At 33.7% G+C, this 23536-nt stretch overlaps 2 protein-coding genes across 8 annotated transcripts in view; one reads left to right on the plus strand and one right to left on the minus strand.

Moving 5' to 3' along the window:
- Positions 1–135: 135 nt before the first annotated feature.
- Positions 136–7697, minus strand: LOC148275568 (uncharacterized). Of its 4 annotated transcripts, XM_088235506.1 has the most exons (6): positions 7234–7626; positions 6698–6760; positions 6166–6255; positions 5540–5614; positions 4242–4408; positions 701–1980 (listed from the first exon to the last, which is right to left on the minus strand). In XM_088235506.1, exons 1-6 carry the CDS (start codon positions 7475–7477, stop codon positions 1966–1968), a joined length of 654 nt encoding a protein of 217 aa, XP_088091632.1. In that variant the 5' UTR covers positions 7478–7626; the 3' UTR covers positions 701–1965. The 4 variants fall into 4 exon arrangements, 1 of the variants encoding a protein (XP_088091632.1); XR_015823999.1 differs by lacking the exon at positions 6698–6760 and having other exon boundaries at positions 136–1980; positions 7234–7624; XR_015823998.1 differs by lacking the exons at positions 701–1980; positions 6698–6760 and having other exon boundaries at positions 2437–4408; positions 7234–7697.
- A 2264-nt stretch (positions 7698–9961) lies between these two features.
- The window catches only part of LOC148275569 (bestrophin-4-like), a 100349-nt gene continuing 86774 nt past the window's right edge, over positions 9962–23536 (plus strand). For all 4 annotated transcript variants that reach the window (XM_088235509.1, XM_088235511.1, XM_088235510.1 and 1 more), the window contains exon 1: positions 9962–10689. In XM_088235509.1, the coding sequence (XP_088091635.1) occupies positions 10619–10689 (71 nt within the window). In that variant the 5' untranslated portion in view covers positions 9962–10618. The remainder of the gene's footprint in view (positions 10690–23536) is intronic.

The following is a 23536-nucleotide window of genomic DNA, read 5'->3' on the forward strand; positions in this document are numbered from 1 at the left end:
CAAAATTGCTTAATTAAATACAAGTATTAGCACGCAATTTAATTTTTCTGTCCTGTATTTAAAAAAACAATTTTATATTGATATTGCACATTAAATTTATTATGGAATAGGAATACATAAATAAAAATTTAAAAAAACATTTTTAATAGTTTTATTTTACTGTTAAAATAAATCCCTCGATTCTATTAGATGCGTCAGAAAGAATCGAGAAAGAAAACTGACACTCGTAAAATAATATTATATACATGTGTGGTTAGTATATTGGATTATCAAAAATAACAAAATTGTGCAGCATTGTGATCAGCATTGGATCCCTGCTATTCCTGGATGAAAAATATTTTCTTCGTGAAGATTAAGAGACATGGCATCAACAATCACCATTCTGAAACAAAAGAATATTATTAATGGTGGATAATTTATTTTATTTCACATTGACATTTCTAGGCTGCTGCTTAGGAATAAAACAGGAAGGAAGCATTTATAAGGTTACTAAAGAATAAAATGAAGTGCTAATATTTCACGCTCAGCCACCGTACGGGCTGGGCGTGAAATATAGTTCCTCCCCAACCGTAGCTTATAATCTTATAATAAATCTGAAAATAAGTTGTTATATGTTAGAAAACAATGAGTTTATGTTTATAAATCATTAGTGTGTAGTAGTGTAGTCATGTTTCAACAAACAGTGGAAAAAAGAAGACTATTTATTTAATAGCATTGTTTTATACTTTATTCTTAACAAAATATGTGACAAATAGTGAACAATGGAAACTTACAAAAATAGTGCGTCTGTAACCTTAAAATCATAAAATTTTATATGAATCCTTTAAAACCGTTTAAGAATGCATCAGTTTTTGACGCGAAAGTACCTAAATTTTGCTATTTAGAACACTACACCCATAATTAAAAAATTACAACAGTGCTACTAAAAGTGAACTGACATTTATTGATAAATACATAATATTTCAAATATCTGCCTTCTAATAATATACAAAATTATAAATCAAACCGCTTATACACGCGTTTGTGTAATATTCATGTAAAGAAGTGAATTTGAACAGGAATGTTGCGTCTCATAAAACGAAATAATACGGACCAAAATGGACACCAAGTCGTTGGAACAATAGGCGTAATCCTGGGGTCTACACACGTGCGTTTCCAGAAATTCTCCAGCAGCCTAGTGGACCACATGGTGACGATATCTACCTACTGTCTACAAAAGATTCTCTTCGGACATCTATCTCCCTTTGTTAACCATGGAGTTGATACAGTGCTTTATTTATTTAGTTTTTTATTGCTTACTTCTTGGTATGAACACTTGACCAATTTACTACTATACTCTATTTTTTATAGATTTATTGATATTGTTTTAACTTTGCTGGAATTCCTCTCATCCATGCGCTTTGTAGCTGCACGATGATTGGTTATCTAGCTTTCATATTTCAACTTTAAAATACCTTAATTTTGTAAACGGGGTCTAGAATTCCAATCGTCTATGCGCTTAGTAGCAGCAAGGCGTGTTGTAATCTTACTCCTTTTTACTATTCATATTATTATTATTTTGTAATACACTAAATTTATTTGTCAATTTTTAAAATGTGTAAATGGGGGCTAAATTTCTAACTGTCTATGCGCTCTGTAGCTGCAAGACGTCCTGTAATCTAGCTCCTATCTATTATAATTTTTGATTGATCTTAATTGAAAACGAGGAACTAGAATCCCAACCGTCCATGCGCTCTGTAGCTGCAAGACGTACTGGGATATTTATTAATTGTACAGCGCCCTTGAGGTGATTTTCACAAAAATGGCGCTTTATAAATTATCCAACTATATATATATGCTAATATTGGATTATCAAAAATAACAATTGAGTATTATTTAAAAATTGTGCAGCATTGTGATCAGTATTGGATCCCTTCTATTCCTGGATGAAAAATATTTTCTTCCTGCACATTAAGATCCATGGCATCAACAATCACCATTCTGAAACAAAAGAACATTATTAATGGTGGATAATTTATTTTATTTCACATTGACATTTCTAGGCTGCTGCTTAGGAATAAAGCAGGAAGGAAGCACTTATAAGCTTATTAAGTAATGAAATGAAGTGCTAATATGGTAGGTAAGAAGAAAAGGGTATGCATGTATCTACTCTATTGTCTGCGCTTCTTATTCTTAAGTCTTTTATTATAACACTTTCTAGCTTGTAATTTGAGAGGATCAACAATGCAAGACTCTAATTTTTTTCGCCCAGTTAATAGAAAGTTAATTTGTTTACACCAAGAAAAAATATATAATTGCAATACTAAGTTAACAATAAAATCAAAAAGGTGGCCTCTATGTGCTGGACAAGATAAACATGCTGAATTTAATTTAGATAGTACTATTTCCTTCAAACTCGACATAACATGAAACTTATGGCAAATAGTCGGTAAATTATTTTTGCAGTGATTGACAATGGTATTAAAAACTTTATAGATTTTGATTGTTGGGTGGATTAAAGTATTTGGACCACATGCCCTAGAAGTTATTAAACTATGCCCCGGTAACTGTGTTTCAGATTTAAGATCCAGTCTACATTCACAACAAGATCCAAATTTAGATAAAGCCCGTTTTGCCACATAACCAGCTATATATTTACAAACCGCAACATATTGACTACTTTTCTGTCTTGAAGAACTTGTTGGTAAGGAGTGATCATCAACATGAAATTGTTCCTGTACTTCGATGTCCGATGTTAAAAAAAGTTTTAATGAATCTAAAATTTCACCGTCATCATTTTCACAATTTGCTCCAATGGAGTGAGTATGAGATAAGTTTGATATGAGAAGCGACTTAAAAGCATCTATAAAATTTGAACTAGAGGGGTTTATGTTACGTGCACCCTGACTTCTTACCATGCCAAAAAAGTTTTCAATGGGGTCTTGGTTAAGGTTACGTGGAAGCACAAAAGTAAATTTATAACATGTAAGTAATTTATTACTCAAATATGATATTGCTTCCAAAGTTGTAATCCAGTTACGCACTGTAGGTGGTACTGATATTTTTTGGTTTTTGCAATCTACAAATTTTACTGATTTTAAGATGGAAATAGCTTCCTGCCAAAATTTCCAGTGGGGAGATGTTAATCTGACTCCACAACGGTATTTACAAATAATACTATTAGCATTGAGAGAACTGCCATTTAAACTGTCGAAAAGTTTATTTATAAATAATATAAGATCAGCAGTCTGTGATGCCCCATTGTCAATATCATCCACAGTATCTGCCAAAGATTTCATGGTAGTTCCTACTGTCCTGCTGAATACCTGAGCAGCAACCTTGACCTTCATTTTTCTTAGTTTGTCGGGGAAAATATGACTATCGGTTAATTTGTGCATTTGGAAAAAGTCTTCCCCTCTTGCTTGATCGTATGTGTATGATTGTACAATATGGGACCACTTTGCTATTTTTGATACAGAATTTTGAACAAAATGTACATCTTTTACTAGCATATTATTTCTAAATCCCTTCAAAAGATGTGGCACATCAAACATTTGTACAATTTCATGGCCTTCAATTTCAAACCCGTGAACTCTACATTCAGTACCACCCCGAAGGTACAATTCACGGGTTTCCTGTTTCAGGATATTTATTGCACCAACATTTGAGCTACCTTGGTCACAAATTATTGAAACTAATTCCAAATTGCTACGAAAGATATTTGAGATTATTGATTTTAAGATAACAACCAAATCTGAAGATTTAATGGGTCCTCCTGTAAAAACAAATGCTAATGGTTGTTTCCATTTATTATATAAACCCTGTAGCATAAAAACACAAACGTGATCAGCAAAAGCTGGAGTACGTTTTCCTTCACCCAAGTCTTGGAATCCCTCAATAAAATCTTTATGTTTTTTGTACATTAAATTCTGACTAATTGACATCTCGTCAAACATCAAAGAGCATATTCGAGCTTTAGCAGAAAGATTTTGGGCGACCTCTTCCAAATGTTTAAATATATGCAAATTGGTACCAGGATTAAATGGGATTTTATTTAGCATTGTCATCAATGTTTTTCTGGATGGTAAGGAAAATATGCTTGAAATATATTTATAACTTTTATAGCCCTGCTTCATTAATGACAATGCAAAAACCTTATCGTTAGTTGTATATCTACGGCCCTGTTTTGTCCGTTTCTGAAGCCTCAATTGAGACTTAAAAAAACGGTATGTGATTTTATTTAATTTATTTTTAAAGGATACATGGCGCTCTTTGTTTAATTTGAGTTCCATCTTTCTAATCTTCATCTCCATGTTTCTTCTAGCCTTTTTAAACTGCAAACATTTCTTGTAAAGCTTCCTTTTCCTGGGTGTTAAATTTTGAGATTGGGTTTCATTTACATCCTTCAAGATGTGGTCATATTTTCGTCCTGTAATATAATATTTCACAATGATGCATTAAGGGTCCCAACATCATAATATAATGAATGCCTAACTATTATTGCAAAGAATGATAAAATGTAAAGGGATGCTGTTTGGAAATAAGCAAAAAGAAATACTAGCAGTTGGTTCTATTTACAATATAAAATTTCACTTCCAAGTTTGTTAATGAAAGTTCTTGGTTGAAGTTCATTGTATTTTATATCTTTAATAAATTTGAGTAGTATTAGGGTAATTCAACGGATACTAACGTCATAATTGAGTCTTTTTCAATGTGTTTTATCTATATAATGTAAAAAAATATTTATTCTGTATATCTTCTTTAGTTTTTTATTGGCTTTTTTCACTCCTAACTGAGGTGTTCTAGCCAGTGTCAAGTTTGAGATTAACTTATTTAAATATTTACACATGTGTTAGTACTATACATACAAGTTAGCATGTTAGTATTTAATATTACATACATTTTACATAATATAAAACTTATTTACAACTTAATACCATTTATAGCTACATATTTACATAAATTTTTTAATATATTATTATTGGGTGGGAACAAAAGAGTTTAAATAGTAGTAGGGAATGGGACGCTGATTTTGGAGAGGTCAGATAGGAACTCAGGATAACATTATATATATTGTGAAGACGACGACTCCCAAAGATTGTACAAATTGCACACTAATGCATCTGTATTCTGTATATCACTGTACATTGAACAACGATTAAGGAAAAATTTCATAAAAACAATAATTCAATTAGGTAATTTTTTTGATTCCCGATAATAAATAATATAAAAATTGCACCACAGCAGGACAAGAGGGCCCATTACAGTGATCAATTACAGAAAAATCATATTATAATTTTGTGTTCTCTCCGGGAATCGAACCCGGAACCTTCCGTGCGTAATTCAAGCGTCTTAACCACTTAATGTTTTTTAACACCTCATGAAGTTTTAATGACGAAAAATTTATGTCGCATTTTCATGGAAACATCCGTTAGCATTATTCATAAACTGCATGAACATGATAGAAACAAAGTATCTGTGGATATTATGTAGAACGAAATCTCTCTGTCCAAGAACCAAGAGAAAATGCATTATTGAATACATGTCATTTGATACTAACTTTTTGGTGTACTCTGCTGAGGTGCACTCGGACCAGAAATATGCAGTGGGCCTGATATGTCATCAGCGTTGATATCTAAAAACATTATTAATTAGTAATATGTGACAATGTGTCAATGAGTCGGACAAGTAACTGTATGTATACATTTTAAGTTCTTTGAAAACACAAACAGCTTTAATATGCCGATTTGCTGGAGAAAATTATGGGTCAGAAATTTGTTTCAACTGAGAGGGTCACTTTCATGGTCATGTCATACGATATATATGTGCTATAAACTTTTTAATAATTAAAAAAGGAACGGCCCACGCTCAGACGATGTAGTCTTGGTCGATCACAAAAACGGCATTTCTCAATTTGCAGAAAATGTATGAAATTAATAGAAAAATGTATAGATTAAACAACCATAGTGACATTACACATCCCTGTTTCACGCCTTTTGAGATCGCAAACCAAGATGTAAATCTCCCATTAACTCTTACACACGCTGAACTCTCCTGAATTTATATGTATTGTTTATTATTTTTTTCTTTTTAACAAAGAAACAAAGATGTTTCTCTTTCTCTTATATATAAATATGTGTGTTTGTAAATTTTTATTACAAAAATAAAAAAAATATTACTACAAACCAGAAATAGGTTGGATGAAAGTCGTACCACTGCAACTGGCAACGCCTTCCGGGAGTGCACAGGGGTGTTCTTCAGTAACAGCTATGCCTACTGTAATTCACAATAAAAATAAAATGAACATCATACCAGATAACATAATGCAAGAACTTCAGGAAAAACCTTGAAAGATCGAGTAAGGCTTGAATGAATAGAAAAGAATAAGCTGAGATGGTTACGTGTAGAAAGCATTAACGACAATATAATAACTGAGATAGTACATAAGTCTGAAAGAAGGGGTGTAAGGAAATGTGAAAATTATAGAAAATACTTATCCAACTCGGTTCACCGAGTAAATAATGAGAACTATTTTCGTTGGATGGTGACTTGTTAAATCCTATAAAATAAATACAAATTACCAACACCACATTGCGAAAGCACATCCTTACAATTGAAAACACACCATGCCACGACCATAACGACAATATAATAAATGAGATTGTACATGTCTGAAAGAAGGGGTGTAAGGAAATGTGAAAATTATAGAAATACATACCCGAACTCTGTTCACCAAGTAAATAATGAAAACTATTTTCTTTGGATGGTGACTTGTTAAACCCTGTAAAAATAATACAAATTACCAACACCACATTGCAAAGGCACATCCCTAAAATTGTATACACACCATGCCACCCTGGTAATTGTTTGTAAATAATGACCAAATAAAAATGTCGGAAGTTGCAGGAAAAGGCACTACGCCAACTTTGTAGATACATAATAACCCGATTAACCAACTGTAAGACAAATCACAAACACCACATTCCAAAAGCAGACTTGCAATTGTATAGACACAAGACAGATAAACAAGGTGCAATTACAGTGGAAAGCCAACCTGAGTCGTACATATATTTTTCTTGCAGAAATACTAATAACTTTCATTGTAAAATGGGTCCAGATTAATAAAAGTATGCTTTCCCTATGAGTTGTAAAGATTGTCAATAAAAATTTGCAGGGCAGACAAACAGGACAAATAAACGTGCAACATGAGACAAATTCTTGAAATAATTATGTATGAAATATCATGCAATTTACCTGGCAATCCAATGGTAGGCACAGAGCACAATAAAAGCTGGATGTCATTGTATTGGCTAAAGTTGAATGCGTTGAAGTGTTTAATGCACACAAAACAAAGTCGATTAATTTCGTCATCTGATAAATTCATAAATTTGGGACTTTGAACACGATTGATCCATTCTTTAAATAAATGTGGATATCGTTTCGGAAAACGATGTAGTTTTTTCGTAGAATTACAATTCGGTACGCAACAACTCGGCATTTCGAAGAAAAAAGTGTAAAAACACAGAGAGCAGTGTGACAGCGATTTCGAATGGAAACGGATAAATTGGCGGTTCGTCTAGAAGGACGCCGGCCGGCACGGCGTGGCTGGGCACACGCCGCCGACAGTTGCGCCACAAACTGTATTGATTTACTAGCAAGTGGCTTGTGCGACATCGGAAGAATGACTAGAAAGTCTTGTATTGGCTGAAAACTGCCTGCTCACTATCAGCTCATTATCCTCATTTCTAACACTAAAATAAAACATTTATAATACAAAAAGCAAAATAGTAGTACAAACATGGATGTAAGACAAAATATAAATAATCAAAATATGGTCGGTATATATATATATATATATATATCCTCTCTGCGTAATATACAAGTGTAAAAGCACTATAATTAATTGCATGAATCATAAAAGTACAAACTCGTTTTCAGGCTAGTTTAAAGTTCTATTTTTTTTAATCAACGTGTATACATTTCTTCGGTTATGATATCGCGACGGCGAATTTGTTGAAAATACTTCCGATTTGACATACAACGATACAAAGTTACCCATTTTTCGGTAGATCTACCGATTTATCCTGCTAACTAGCGATAACCTGAATTTACGTTACGATCTCCGAATTTATTTTGAACCGGTCAGTTTGAGCAAACGTGAAAGTATAAATGCACAACTTAACAACTCAAAAACGCAAGAAAAAAGTTTTCAACCAACTCCATCAATGTTGAAAATCTTACTTTTACAACGCTGGTAACATAAAGACGACGTAACCGCAAGCGTCTACTCTAATCCTTCTATCCTCAATTGAGTTCCCGATTGCTGAATGTTCCCGATTTCTCTCAGGAGGCCGAGGGACGAAGAGTTTTCATCCGTTCATACGCGTGATTGCGGAACTCGGTTTTAGCGGAAGCCGATCTCTTTTTCTTCTTCTCCATAATGTCATCTTGTATATTATGCCAGTTTGTTACCTGAATCAGTAGTGTTGCTCGAATGCATGTACGCAAGGACGATTCTAATATGTTTAATTAAATAATAAATCTTACGATTGTAATGATACTTTTTGTTTGCCTCATTCACATTGTTTACAGTTTATAATATTAATACTCGAGAATCAATTGGTTATACCCGCGCAAAAAATTTTGAGCTTTATTATCGGGGATATCAATTGTAAATCAGAGTCATTTTCGTCTGGTGAAATAGAATATTTGTACGGAATTTATTTAGTAGGCTTTTACATGTTTTACAATTATAATTATATGTCCTTATAATTGTAACAATATTCACCTCAGTTTATTTAAAAAAATAAACTATGAGAATTGTTATCACAATAATATACACCTCTAAATGTTTTTTTTTAAATTAGCCACGAGAATTTTTCAATATTCAATATTATTAAAAAAACACTTACCTCTAAATGATTATTTTTTAAAAGCTGTGAGAATATTTTCTTTGATCCATTTAAATATATTATGAAATAATTTCAATGACATGGAGAATGTATTTATATATTTACATGGAGTAAATAATTAAGTTCCAAATTACATCCTTTTAAAAACATACATGTAATTTTGATTATTATTATAGATAACATATAAAGCGCCAAGATTAATGAATACTGATTTTAATTTGTATTATGGATTACTAATATAGAGCATCCGAGATCCTAATGAGCCCTTTTTACCTAGAACGAAGTGGTATATAAATATACCTCCAGAACTGAGGTATTTATTTTCAAATATTTTACGTCTTAATAATAAAGTCTTGTTTCATAAGAGTATCAGGCAGATCAGTCTTCCATTCAGTTTTTTCAAACGCAATAGGTATTTTATTAAGTTTGCAAGAGTTGAATCAACTAACACAGGTGTTCTATAAAGAGTTAACCAAGGCCCTCAGAGCCGATCAACGATTTAGTAAGGCCATGATGACAGATTTATTAAGGCCCACAAGGCTGAATAAATACGCCCTGGAGAACCAACTTTAAAAATATGTAACAGTTGGCAATAGCTGTTGTTATTTTAAATGACAGATTCTTCGCTATTATTTTTTTATGGCTCACTAATCAAACTTTTTGTGTAGATATTTAATAAATATTCATGTTAATAGAACTGAGGTCCGTAGGGTGGATTTAATAAGACTAAGAGGACATATTCACTAAGGCTAATTAAAGGGGCCCGAAGGGCCAAATATACCGGCATGTTAGCAGTCGACCACAGATGACTATTATCTTTTTCAATTACTTATACTTTTCTTTCTAAATTGTAATCGCTTACCTACTAATATTTTTAAGTAAAATTACGTAAATATGCTAGTTAGTATTATTTATTTTTGGCTCACTAAAAATTGTACACTATGGTTTATAAACAGCCATAGAAAGTATTTTATTGTGCATACATTGGTATCCTTGTTAAGTGAAGTTAAAAAAACAGTGTAGCGATCTGCAGAATACGAACAACCAATGAACCAATACGAACTATGAACAAACCGAACAAACGAATAACGAACATCGGGCGCGAGCGTAATTTTTCGCTTGCCGCAATTTGCTAATTTGCAGCTTGGGATGCGGTCGTCGTCGTCTCTGTCGTTCGTTTTACATTTTGTTTGTTAAAATAGATCGCTCCGCAAGCACCAAAAAAATTCGCGCTGTGTGTACTTCTGGTAAATCTTAAAATGTGAATGAGTGTCAAGTATGACTTAATAATAACGGTTTTAGTTTTATTCTTTGAATAATCGTGAAGTTTTTTATAATCCTAATTAATTTTCCTTGATTCCTTTTATTTCATACTATTGTAGTTTAATCGTGAAATTCTTCGTTTTATTTTTTCGTCATTCGGAAAAATTGGAAACATAAATATTTTTGGGACAGATGAAATGTTATTTTTTTGAACAATAGTTGTCAGATTTATGACGTTTTACATAATAATCGCTTGTACTACATAATCAACCTTTAAAAATAATTATCCTGTTTTGATGCGGGTTTTCCGTACCTAATACAGGTCAGTTAAACTATGTATGAACTTATATAAACAAATATGGGGTTAAGCGTTTTGTTTTAAAAATGTTATGTTAAACTTGGTTCTGGGAGAAATTGATTTAAAATCTGTGATATTGTTTAAGAAATAGTGTTTTAGTTCCAAAATGACTGTAACGTACACTGCCCAGGTTGCTACCTGCAGAGGATTCGGATGTTTCCTCAAACTTTTATTCAGGTAATAAATATTTCATTTTTCACTCAACCAAATTCTACGTTCAACTCTAGAATGAAGTATTTCATGTATTGTGTGTTGATAGCAAATATATTTATTTGCTTCATTTTACAGTGTTGTAAATTTTTAAAACGCGGTATAAGTAAGTATAACAAATACAAAAATGAAAAAAAATAACCGTTAAGTAAAATACACCGTAAATAAATATTTGTTTCAAATAAAGGAAAATATTTTTTTTTGTTCATATGATTTTTTTGCGTGCGTTCGAAGCGCGCGAACTATGACGGGGTCTACGCTCAAGGCGCACGGATGGAATGCGGTGTGTTTTGACTTTGGACACCGCCCGGTTAAGTTCAGATACAAATTGGTGCTTCGATATTCAAGAATATAATATATTCGTGATTATCCACCCGCTTATTTTTATGGACAGCGTCACAACACACTACCGCATTCCTTCCGTGCGCCTTGAACGTAGACCCCGACTATACTTATTATTTATCATGGCTATCTAGGTTTAGTTTGTTTTCGTATATTTAATTTATATTTAAATAAATAATGCAACGGTAATGAAATAAAATAAGATCCCGCGAATCAAGGTTTTTTCATGCGCGCAGACTCGTCATATAGATATAGAAATGTTGTTTTTTTAAAAAGGAATAAATAAAAATAAGATATAAAAAATTCACCACAACACCCGGACCAATTGAGAAAAATCTTTCTTGATTTTTTTCTTGCAACTGACGGGAATCGAACCCGCGACGCCAGCTTCACAGTTGGCCGTCTAACCAACTGCGCCACGGTGCCTGTTAGAAATAGGAAATGTATCGGAGGAATTCCGAAAATCTTACCTGATAATTTATTAAATTTATGGAGGCATTAAAGTGATTAGATTCAATGTGTACTAGCTACTTATCACCGGGAAGGGAGAGTTAACAGGTGTTTAATCAGTGATCACTTTACACACTGTGTTACATTCACTATTCTGCCTTTGTTTTAATTTGATCGAGTACAGATCTTAAATCGTTTTTTTTTTACACGTTGGTTTTATAAACCACATTTTTAGTACCTGCTTCCGAATCATTGTAAACGAATACTGAATTTAACCCGCTGGCGAGTTTATTAAAACTGATAGAAATTTTAACAGTATAAATAAGGGAATACGGAAGTCTCATATATTCAGTACCAACTTGTCTACAATGATTTTTACAAAATTAATTTGTCGATAAGTAACCTTTTTTTTCGTAGTAGAATTAGGGTTGATAAGCCTTGATAATGCAATCTGCTATACGATCCGAAACGTCAATACTTTCATTAAAATAAAATATGTAGGTATGTCAATACAGTGCGTTCGAATGTTTAATGAGCGGGCTGACTTTTTTTCATTTGTATGAAGCTTGTGCGTATTCCTGCATTTTCTCCCTCGATTATGGTACTAGAGCGATGTTTTTTTTTTACACTCTATAGATATTTACCATTGACGTGTAACTATTGTCTTCTTTTTTTCTCGATAAATGGTTTATTATGGAAACTAGATAAATCCGAAAACCCTTTAAAGCGCCCAGTTTAAACTGCCGTCTTCGGACGTATGGTTAGCAAATATGAAAACTATATTTGAAATCGCGAAAGGTACCGACAAGGCATTTCATTTTAATACTCTTTCCAAAAAAAAAAAAATCACCAAATCCGTTCTGTTTTGGGGTGCGGAAAACGGGACAACGAAACGCCTGTTTTGTCGATTAAAATTCAAGTTAGATATAATCAGCCCGACGTGCGGTTGTTTTTTTCGCACAGTATTGGGGAAGCGTTTGTGAGAGACTGACAGAAAAAACACTGTTCAAATACATATCTATTCATCAAAGGTCTCAGCCGCCACGTTTCCTCTTAACGTGTTAAGCTTGGGTTTCCTAGGACAGCGGTGCCCGCATCTTAACGGCCGTAGTGAACGGTGATGCGGTGGACGGCCGTCGAAACGTCGACAAGAGAGTGGTTTCCTAGGGAAACGGTGTTAAATGGTGTTGATAACACCGTTTTCCTAGGAAACCACACTCTAGTCACCGTTACGACGACTGTCCACTGCATCACCGTTCACTACGGCCGTTAAACTACGGGCACCGCTGTCCTAGGAAACCCTAGCTTTAGTGTCCGCCGGTGAACCAAATAAACATACAATCTTTGCTTGTGTAAGCACACACATTTAAATGATTTATATGAAAACTTTATGTTACGCACACATAAGCAAAGTTCGTTAAAAATTTGAATGGACTGTACATAATTATTTGTGATTATTACTGTAGGTATTTTGTCGTTCGTTTGGGCGTATAATTTTCGTAAGTAATGGCGGAACGCGGACCGTATCGCAATTTGTAGATTGTATTATGTTGGCTCGATCAGAAAAAACCCGCGGTTAAGTTCAAGGTTGTATTTTTAATATCTAAAACTGGCACTTTTTGCTGCCTCTCTCCTCTGACTCCGCGTACGGCCCATTTCGCACAATGGTAAAAATCCACACGGCACGATAAATAAACGTACAGCGTGGATTGATATGGTATAATTCAAGAAAATATTAATGCCAGGCAAACTTAATAACCAGTACACCACGAGGCCGACAAATCCATACTCGACTGCCTTTTGCAGGATTTTTAACTGAGAGGAGCCGCTAAATAAAATTTAAATAAATTCAAAGTAATATTGAATTACCCAATAAAATAAAATATAAAAAATTACCCCTTGGAATAAAAAAGTTCCACCTGACACTGATATTTTATTATTTAGTACAATTTATGAACATTAAAAAAAAATAATGTTAGTTTCGAAAACAACCAAAGTATGAAATCAATGTGAAACATGTAATAAAAAAAGGTTTAAACACTGTACAGTCCTCCTTAGAACAGGTTTCCCTAGTGAGGACTCTTAAATTACCTTTGTTTCCAAAATATTTTTTGTGGTAAAAAAAAAGATTTTACATAAGAAAGAAAAAATATACTCGGGTGGTGGGAAAACGAATTCCCACGCGGATGCGGGGCGCGAAATAGCGGAGGCGAAGCCCTAGGGCTTCTACGATATTAATGAGTGGAGTGGACTGTAATTAAATTAAATGAACAATAAGTAAATTTCCTCGATATGCGGTATGCAGTGTCAATCGGTCACAACCCCAGCAAATGAGATGGATTAGGAAGAGATGCCACTTACCTGGTTCTCGTTCTTGAAGGACTTGTCGGATCCGACTTGACACTTGTGGCGGCACTAACACGAGGGCAGGCCCTGATCTGGAGCTCAACACTGGTGGTTGGTGCAAACAAAGTTTTATAATGCGGCACACATGTTCAACGAAATAAACGCGCGATGTACGACACTAGGTCTAAATATGGCGGGTGATCAAAGGATACAGAGGTGAAAGGTGAACAGTAGTTGTGGGTAAAAGGATGTAGAAGTTGTGACAATATTTGACCTATGCATACCCACACAATTCGAAACCATCGGGAAAAAAATGTATGATCCGAATTAATATTTTATTATCAAAACTAGTTTGACTTGCATGGACTTAATTTGTACCTTCCAATATGGTTTTACACGCCCAGTCTTCGTACAGGTTGGGCGTGGAATATAGTTCCTCTCTCCAACTCTGGCTTTAAATTCAAAATATGTTCTAAATTGTTGAAAAAACAGTAAGTTAGTGTTAATAAGTTGTCAATGTGTACATATATTTTGAACAAAAGGTAAAAAAGATAACTATTTATTTTATTGCATTGTGTTAGACAGTTTATTATTATGGACACTTTATTCTAAAGTAAAATATGTGAAAAATGGTAATATTCAAACATAAATTAATGATTGTGCTCCTATTATAAGGTCATAAAAATTTATAAACTTAGAAAAGTACAACAATCTATTTATTTGTGACTCGGAAGTACCCAAATTTAAATATATGAAGAACTACCCTTCAAAATAAATTATTATAACAGTGCATATACAGGGTGTTCATTAAACCCTTTCACATCCGAAGCCACGATGATCAGTATCAGCAAGAAGACATATTGGCACATTAAATTAAATTTTTAGAACGAATATATATATTTTTTTAATATATCAAAAAAAGCAAATGGTTTCTTACTTCTGCAGGGGAGAAACGAGGGGGGAGGGGGAATACTGATACGCAGACAACCGCTTCCCTCGCTTCTCCTCTGCAGAAGTAAGCAACCATTTGTTTTTTTTTTAAATTTTTTTTTTAATTTCTTTGTTTTAAATATTTTTTGGAATATGCTAATATGTTTTCTTGCTCATACTGATCATCGTGGTTTCGGATGTGACAGAGTTTGAAGAACACCTGTATATTGCGAGCAGTGTTACTTAAAGTGAACATACGTTTATTCATAAATATAAAACATACAAAATGGTAAAAATATCAAAACTTATACAAACGTTCGATCAAAATGCAAAAAATACATTCAGAAATTTTGAGCGGGAATGTTGCGTCCTTTATTATACACATTCTACCTATTCTAAAGTTGCGTCTCAAAATGGACACAAAGCCGATGAAACAGAAGGTTTTATCCCTCGGTGCACATGTGCATCGTATCTACCAGAAATTACCCGGAAGATGTAGCTAATGTGTTTTCGGTTACCAAGCAGACCCTCGGACATCGGTAGTCGCTTCCATCTTGCGAACAATAATATAATATGTGAAAACTGTGCTTTATTTATTTCGTTCTTTATTGTTTACTTGTTATTATGAACACTTGACTCACTTACTTCTCTGCTAATGTATGTTTTTAGTTATTTTTTTTATTTGATTCATTGTCATAAACTGTCCGATTATTTCAAACTTAAAATTCATAAAGAGGGGATTCCAACCGTCTATGCGCTCTGTAGCTGCAGGATATGTTGTAATCCAGCTCTTATTTGTAAACGATTTTCAAAAAATAATCAGAAAAACCAATATTCAATTTTTAAATAATGTAAATAGGGGCCAGGCTTCGTACCGTCCATGCGCTCTGTAGCTGCAAGACATGATGTAATCTGCCTCCTATCTTTTATATGTCATTAAAGTAAATCATAATTGGAAACGAGGAACATAAATCTCAAACGTCAATGCACTATATAGCTGCAAGACGTGTTGGGATACTTATTGAACAGCGCTCTTCAGGTGATTTTCACAAAAATGGCGCCATATAAATTATCCACAATAATGGTTTTAATGGATATTATGGATTTTCACTGAGGTCATTTTCGAAATTAAAGATTAAATAGCTGGATGCATGCAGTTGAATAATAACTTCCTTATTCCTGTAGATGGTGTTAGTGCGTACAAAGAAATTAAGACAATTGCCAATGGAAATGTTTGTACTCGGTAACTCAAATTGTTATTTAAAACCCTGTTTTTCCAAGGAGTCGAAATGTTAATCCATCCTAACTTTACCGTGCCGAGTGGATTTGAACGATACATGATAAATGGGCCTACCCCGTACCGTCGCGTCGTACGCCGTACCGTGCCTACAGCCCACACCGTAGTATAATATTCTGCGTTTAACATGCAATCACGGGACCTCGCGTGTTCTACTGTTAGTTGGAAGGATTACAATTACAATAGTTTGAGCATGACTATTGTAAAGGTGCAAGGTTCGCCCTCTGTTGGTGAATTGAGAGATATTACTTCAGATATCTGAGATGAGCCTCTTTAAGAGGGAAGTTCAAGTTTAGGCATTTACAAAGCTGTAATTTAGCATTTACTGGTTAAACTCTTATGTAACGTCGTGTTACGTGTTTGAAATACATTTGTATGTAGTATGAATTTAAAAACAAAAAAAATCCATACAGTAGTTTGCGCGATAAATGCAGATGCGGACAAGAACGTTTTGTGGCCAAACGAACTATAGCAGACTAAAATCCTACCTTTGGGAAGTCAGGAAAGGGGATCAGGGACAGGAATCCGGATGCTAAATCTCCTGGCTTCTGGGTAGTGTTTCCCTTTTTCGACGAATACAGCACTTTCACTACAGTTATTCGAGGAATCTTTAGATGAATGTGGCGCGCATGACTTCTTGCCAAAATATCTCCGTTAACGCCCACTCATAAAGGCTCCTTGCACGTTCCACACTTTACCTTTCGTCACCTTTCTTACTCTCTCGATTATTATTTTCCCATACTGTTTACCGACAGAACTCAAAAGACTGATTGTCCTATAGTTTCCACACCCCGCGCCATATCCCTTTCCCTTTTATAAAGGCTTGACAACCGCCCTTCTCCAATCTAGAGGTGTATGCTCTCTCTCTAAGTAGATATTGAAAAGTCTGTGCAGCCATGTGACCACGATCTGGCCATCACTCCTCAGATATTCCACAGCAACCCGATCATACCCGACGGATTTACCATTCTGCACACTTTTCAGAGCGCTCTTTATTTCTACCATGCTTATCTGACGTGCAGTGTCATCGCTTGTATCTTCCTCTGTACAAGCTAACTGTTTCGCCGGGACACTGTGCTTTCAATACTTCCATAAAGTATTCCATCCATGTCTCTTTCAATCCTTCACCTTTCGTTATTATTTGGCCATTTAATCATTTTTATACTGTTCAATAATCTACGGAGCCTACTACCTACTATTAATATGGATATTTGACTTCGGCAGAAGGTTAAACAAAGTGCTAATTTATAGCGGCACTTCTTTACCAACACGCTAAAAGAACCAAAATAAACATTACTTCTAAAATAAGTTCATACCTACATAATACATGTATGTAGCTTTTGTTGTTTTTCTAAATCACCCTCAGCCATTGCGGTGTAGACTTGGGCTTAGATCTTTATTATAAAAATAATGATAACAGGTTTCTTGCCTCCGGCGCTGCGCGGCGTCGTGGGTTGTAGGAGTAATTTGTTTTGAATTTAGATGAAGCTACATCATGGATGAGTAGCACCGTATAATTATTTTTTATGTTCTGGGGGTAATATCACTCCAATCTGTCTGCTTTTCATGCAAGGTTGGGTAATTAATTGCATACACATTTCGTCGCCTTAATTAAAATACAACGTAAGTCACTAAATGATAACTTTACAGAAGACAATACGATTTATATAAATTAGTAATTTTATATGAATCTTATGCGGTTTTTTAAACCAAGTATTTTGTTTTTGAGGTATACATGATTTAAAAGTGTTTTATCCAAACAACTGTACTACTATTTACTACCTTACTCTATTTTTTATAAATTTATTGATATTGTTTTAACTTTGCTGGAATTCCGTCGTAGCTGCGCACGATGATTGGTTATCTAGCTTTCATATATCAACTTTAAAATACCTAAATTTTGTAAACGGGGTCTAGAATTCCAATCATCTATGCGCTTAGTAGCTGCAAGGCGTGTTGCAATCTTACTCCTTTTTATTATTCATATTATATATATTTTTTAATACACTAAATTTATTTGTCAATTTTTAAAATGTGTAAATGGGGGCTAAATTTCTAACTGTCTATGCGCTCTGTAGCTGCAAGACGTCCTTTAATCTAGCTCCTATCTGTTATAATTTTTGATTGATCTTAATTGAAAACGAGGAACGAGAATCCCAACCGTCCATGCGCTCTGTAGCTGCAAGACGTACTGGGATATTTATTAATTGTACAGCGCCCTTGAGGTGATTTTCACAAAAATGGCGCTTTATAAATTATCCAACAATATACATATACTAACTACTGAAGGAAAATTGATACGTGAGTAAGACTGAAATAAAAATCTTTTCTTCGTGATTCTGAATTTGTATTTTTAACAAAATTTCGTCAAAAATGCTACATACTGCGCTCTTTGTAAGGACGGCAAAGATAATTATTGCAGGCGATCCGTGTCTACATTCATCAGTCGGTCTTACTCGGGGGTCTAAGGTCACTGCAAACTGTGCATTATTTATACAAACACTTTAAATTCGCGGGGAAATTAATTTCTACAACTAGGTAACTTCAAAATCAGCATTTGTGAGTTACCCACTAAAAACGGATTGTTTTATACTCCTCCGTGAATGCTACAAATCATCATAAAATGATTGTAATGAATCACCGCATGCCTATTTGTAGCATTTATGGAGGAAGATACAAACATGTGTTTCTAGCGGGTAACTCAAAAATGCTGATTTTGATGTTACCAGTTGTAATAGGTAATTAATTACCCCACAAATTTTTGTTAATCATATTCGAAACATATTTTAAGTTGAAATGTCAGTGTAGTCCATTATTACTAAATTTAATAATATAAAATAATACGAGTTCTTCAGAGAATATGCGGCGAAAGAGCGGTTTGATGAATAGGTATTTAACTATAGTTTTTCTGTCATTCGCAGATGCCTCCCCGAATACTGTGCGTAAAAGAAAACAGCGCGTCATACTTTTTATGCCCAACTAAAATCGACAAAGCCGAGGTCCCGTATTTTTTTTGTTGAGAATGTGTGTCAGGCGGCCTCCGTGGTGTAGTGGTCAAGGCGCTTGACTCACACACGCAAGGTCCCGGGTTCGATTCCCGGTGAGAACACAAAAAAATCAATGTGATTTTTCTCAAGCCTGGGTGTTCTGTGATGTAATTCACAACTGTAATTGGGCCTCCTGGCCTGTTGTTGTGCAAAAAAAATAAAAACAAAGAAATAAATTTTCTGTGTCGGCACGTTCTGCTTTTTTCCCGAAGACGGCATATAAAACTAGGCGCTTTTAAGGGTTTTTGGATGGTTCTAACTCCTAAGAAAGATAATTTATCATAAAAATCAAACGATGGAGACGCGCCAACTGTGGATATCTATAGGCCGCAGAAATCCGCCCGACCCGATAAAAAAAACGTAGGGTGGATTGATTTTTCTCGTATAAAAATTATTTTTTTACAAACAAACAAACCATCACGCCGTTTCCCCGTAAGGGTAGGCAGTGATGATAGAACGCTACATCACTCTATCCTTGCATACAGCTCTCGCTTCCTCTACATTCATACATCTTCTCATGCACGCGCGCTAATTATTCCGACTTTTGATATGTCTATCTTCAAGAGTTTGTTGGGTTTGGTCATGCCATGTCTTTCTCGGTCTTCCTCTATTGCTGCATTCATCAACATTAGCATTGTAAATATTCTTAGCCGTTCTTTCGCTGTCCATTCGTTCTACATGTCCAAACCAGCGCAGAGCTCCTTACTTGATTTTGTCGATAATGCTTGTCTCAGCCTTAAATAATGTACGGATCTCATCATTTGTGCATCTATCGTACATAAAATAGTGTATTGAAAGATTTTGAATAAAACTCCCGTTCATCCCTTTTTCTCTTACATCACTTCACAATACATACATTAATATTGTTAATTTAATTCAAATTTTTCTACTGAAATTTGTATTACTGCTAAAATCGCTTTAATGAAATTTTATCATATACCTTTGGTTTAAAATCTTCTCCTTGCTTAAATATTACTTGATATACCTGTTATTCTTTGTTTTTTCTCTGCTGCATTGACATGCTTTTATACTTTTTAACTATTTTTATTTACTTATATTGTATATGTATATAAAATCAATATATTGCTGCTCTTACTATAATGTGTCATTAATTTTGAAGGTGTTTTTAAATTAACTATTGTCTTATCTAAAGATTTTTTAAAGATTCTTCTCACCGTTTCTTTGAATGTGTTTATTTATGTTTTTCCTTTTTAAAAATATTATTATTATTTAATTTAATTTTTATATCTGAGCATGTTTTTCATTCTTTATTTTAATTCTTAACTTATAATTACTTTTCCAATTTTTTTACTTTAATTTTAATTTTTAAACAACATCTATTTATGTTTTTTTCCTTCACTTTTTTGTACTTTAATTAATAACCATACATATAATTACTTTATAATATTGAAACTTCACTGGTTCATTAGAGTTTAACTGTGTAAAATATAAAAAATATGTAACTGTACTGTATGTTTCCAAAAAAAAAAATTTTATAGTTTTACCACACATTCGCCTGAGAAATCGCATTTCGACAGCATTCAACCTACTTTCATCCCTGATTTTCCAAGTCCATACTTCGCTCCCATACATCAGGGTCGGGACTCCGTTGTGAACTGTTAATTTTGCCTCTTGCGACAAACATTTATTTACCAAGGTTGATTTAAGTGCACCGTTCACTCTGTTCCCGGCACTCACCCTCCTTTCAATATCTTTCTCAGTAATTCCATCCCCAGTAAACATACTTCCCAGATACACAAATTCCTCTACTTGTTTTAGTATAACTCCACTCACAGTGATTTCACATTTAGTCATACTTTCATTTCTTTCAAAAACATCACATTCGATTTATCTTAACTTTTTACATTATTTTATTTATTATTTCGCGGTTTAGAGGGTTTAATTATTTTACTTTTTATATTTTCTGTGTATCTTCTTAAATAAAATAATAAAAATATAAAAAAATCGGCAGGTGAATGCACGAACTGGTACACCATGAGGCCGATGAATTTCCACTCGATTTCCTTTAGAAAAATTTACACCCGCTAGTAGATACTAAAGAATTAAAACTAAAAAAGAAAATTATCTTGACTTGCATTTAACATTATGTATATTACAATATTTGAGTTTTTTCAAATGTTCGTAGACAAAAGACTGGATTTTACCCCCTCGGGAGTCGTTAAAATTAACAAATTACAACAGGGATAGAGAATACCTTAAATGGAAGAATTAAAGAAATATGGATGTTCAAACATAGGCAAAATGGTGAATGATACACAGTGTGTAAAGTGGTCACTTAAACCAGCCAATGACAGGCCATAAGCCCTGTAAATGCCTAGACTTATATATTCCCTTATTTAAAGTATTCTCCATCCCTGTTCTAATTTGTTAATCCTAATGGCTCCCGAGGGGGTGAAATCCAGTCTCTTGTCTACGAACATTTAGACAAACTCAAATATTGTAATGAAACCAACTGGTCCAAGAAGAAGTTTAAAAATTGAAAAATTGTTTTCAGGCGTTGTCTAGTATGGGAAATAATTCAATCAAATAAATCTCTTCACAACAATAAAGGTTTCAGATCTTTTACTCCACTAAAATCAACAAATGGAAGAATTTAAGAAATATGGATGTTCAAACATAGGCAAAATGGTGAATGTTACACAATGAGTAAAGTGGCCACTTAAACATCGGGTTGTGGTCCCGTGACCAGTGTTGCGGACTCACGGGCCAGAGGTCCGAGATTCAAACCCCACTCTACCACAACTTGATTTCCATTATCTAATAGTAAGTTATTTACAACTCATTAAAAATGGCCACCAAAATTGAAATATTTAGGTAAATTATAAGACGCTAGTATTTCTTTTTCATAAAAAAATATAAGAAAAACAGCCAATGACAAATCATAAACCTTGTAAATGCCTTGACTTCCATATTCCTTATTTAAGGTATTCTCCATCCCTGTTGTAATTTGTTAATTATGTCTTGATATTTTGGCCCGGAAAAAATTCAATAAATCCGTCAAGTACCTACTTTGTACCAAAGCAAAAATGAAATATTAGTATAAAAGATAAATATTCTGTATGCTAACTATTTATTTAAGGATATTAAGGTTATGTTTGCATAAAATGCATTACTTACCAGTCATGTATAATTTGCTAGCAAGTGACCTGATTTTTGTGTCCTCGTGGATCGACATATTATTTATTATGGGCTAACATGCATGTTTGGAATATAATATACTCTGATAGACTTGATCCGATGACACTTTTTTTATTATAATCGGAACATTTTAGAGAAAGATATATGGAAGTCTAGACATTTGTCTCATGGTGTATTGGTCAGCGCGTTTGCCTACCATGCAAGAGGTCTCGGGTTCGATTCCTGACATGGTTGACATGAAATATTAATGTAAAGGGGTGTTTTTACACTAGAAACCTTCATGTAACAAAAAAATATATTTAGATATGCTGCGATTGGTGTACCAATTCAGTGCCTTATGCACCATTAGGTGCGGAAGGGAATGATGATAATGACGAGGGATTTTACAGAGTTTTTGACCTGTCATTGGGTGGTTTAAGTGGTCACTTTATACACTGTAACATTCATCATTTTACCTTTATTCGAATATTCATATTTCTTCAATACTTTTATCCGTTGATTTTTGTGAAGTAAAAAAGCTGAAACCATAATTGATGTGGGTGAGATTCGTCTGACTGAATTATTTCACCGACTAGGCTACACCTGAAAACGTTTTTCAATGTTTATGTTTCCTCTTGGACTAGTTCATTTAATCAACAGTAGTTTTATTTCAAATTGTAAATATTACACTGTGTGTAAGACCACTTAAACCGGCCATTGACAACTCATAAGCCCTGTAAATGTCTAGACTTCCATATTTTCTTATCTAAGAAATTCTCAATTTCTGTTGTAATATGTAAATCTTAATATTTCCCGTAGGGGCGAAATAAAGAAAAGTTTTTGTCTCCAAACATTTAGACAACCTTAAATACTTTTAACCTTTTCAGACCTGAATTAATTACTGTGGATATATAATATATTTTTTATTCTGTGTGTACTAAATGAATTTTTTGAAAATTTTCTGTATTTTTAATGTTTTTTTTTATCTTTTACACTTTAGAAATTAAACGTTATTTTTTTATTAATACTGGATCTCAAACTGATAATCAACCCACACATTTTATTTAAAATATGTTATTATCTTACAATATAATATGTTTAAAACTTGCCTTACATATCATTAATTTATATGAACGACAGGAATTCGCTCTCGTGTTTGTCTACAAACATGTGCACGTACTCAAAATATTGTTAAGTAAAATTATGCCTAATAATAAAATAATGATTTTTGAAAATGGAATTTTATAAACAATAGTACGGGGTA

This window comes from Micrasema longulum, unplaced genomic scaffold (genome assembly GCF_059751315.1).
Source record: "Micrasema longulum isolate JH-2025_06_02 unplaced genomic scaffold, ASM5975131v1 h1tg001384l, whole genome shotgun sequence".
Classification (NCBI taxonomy): Eukaryota; Metazoa; Arthropoda; class Insecta; order Trichoptera; family Brachycentridae; genus Micrasema; species Micrasema longulum.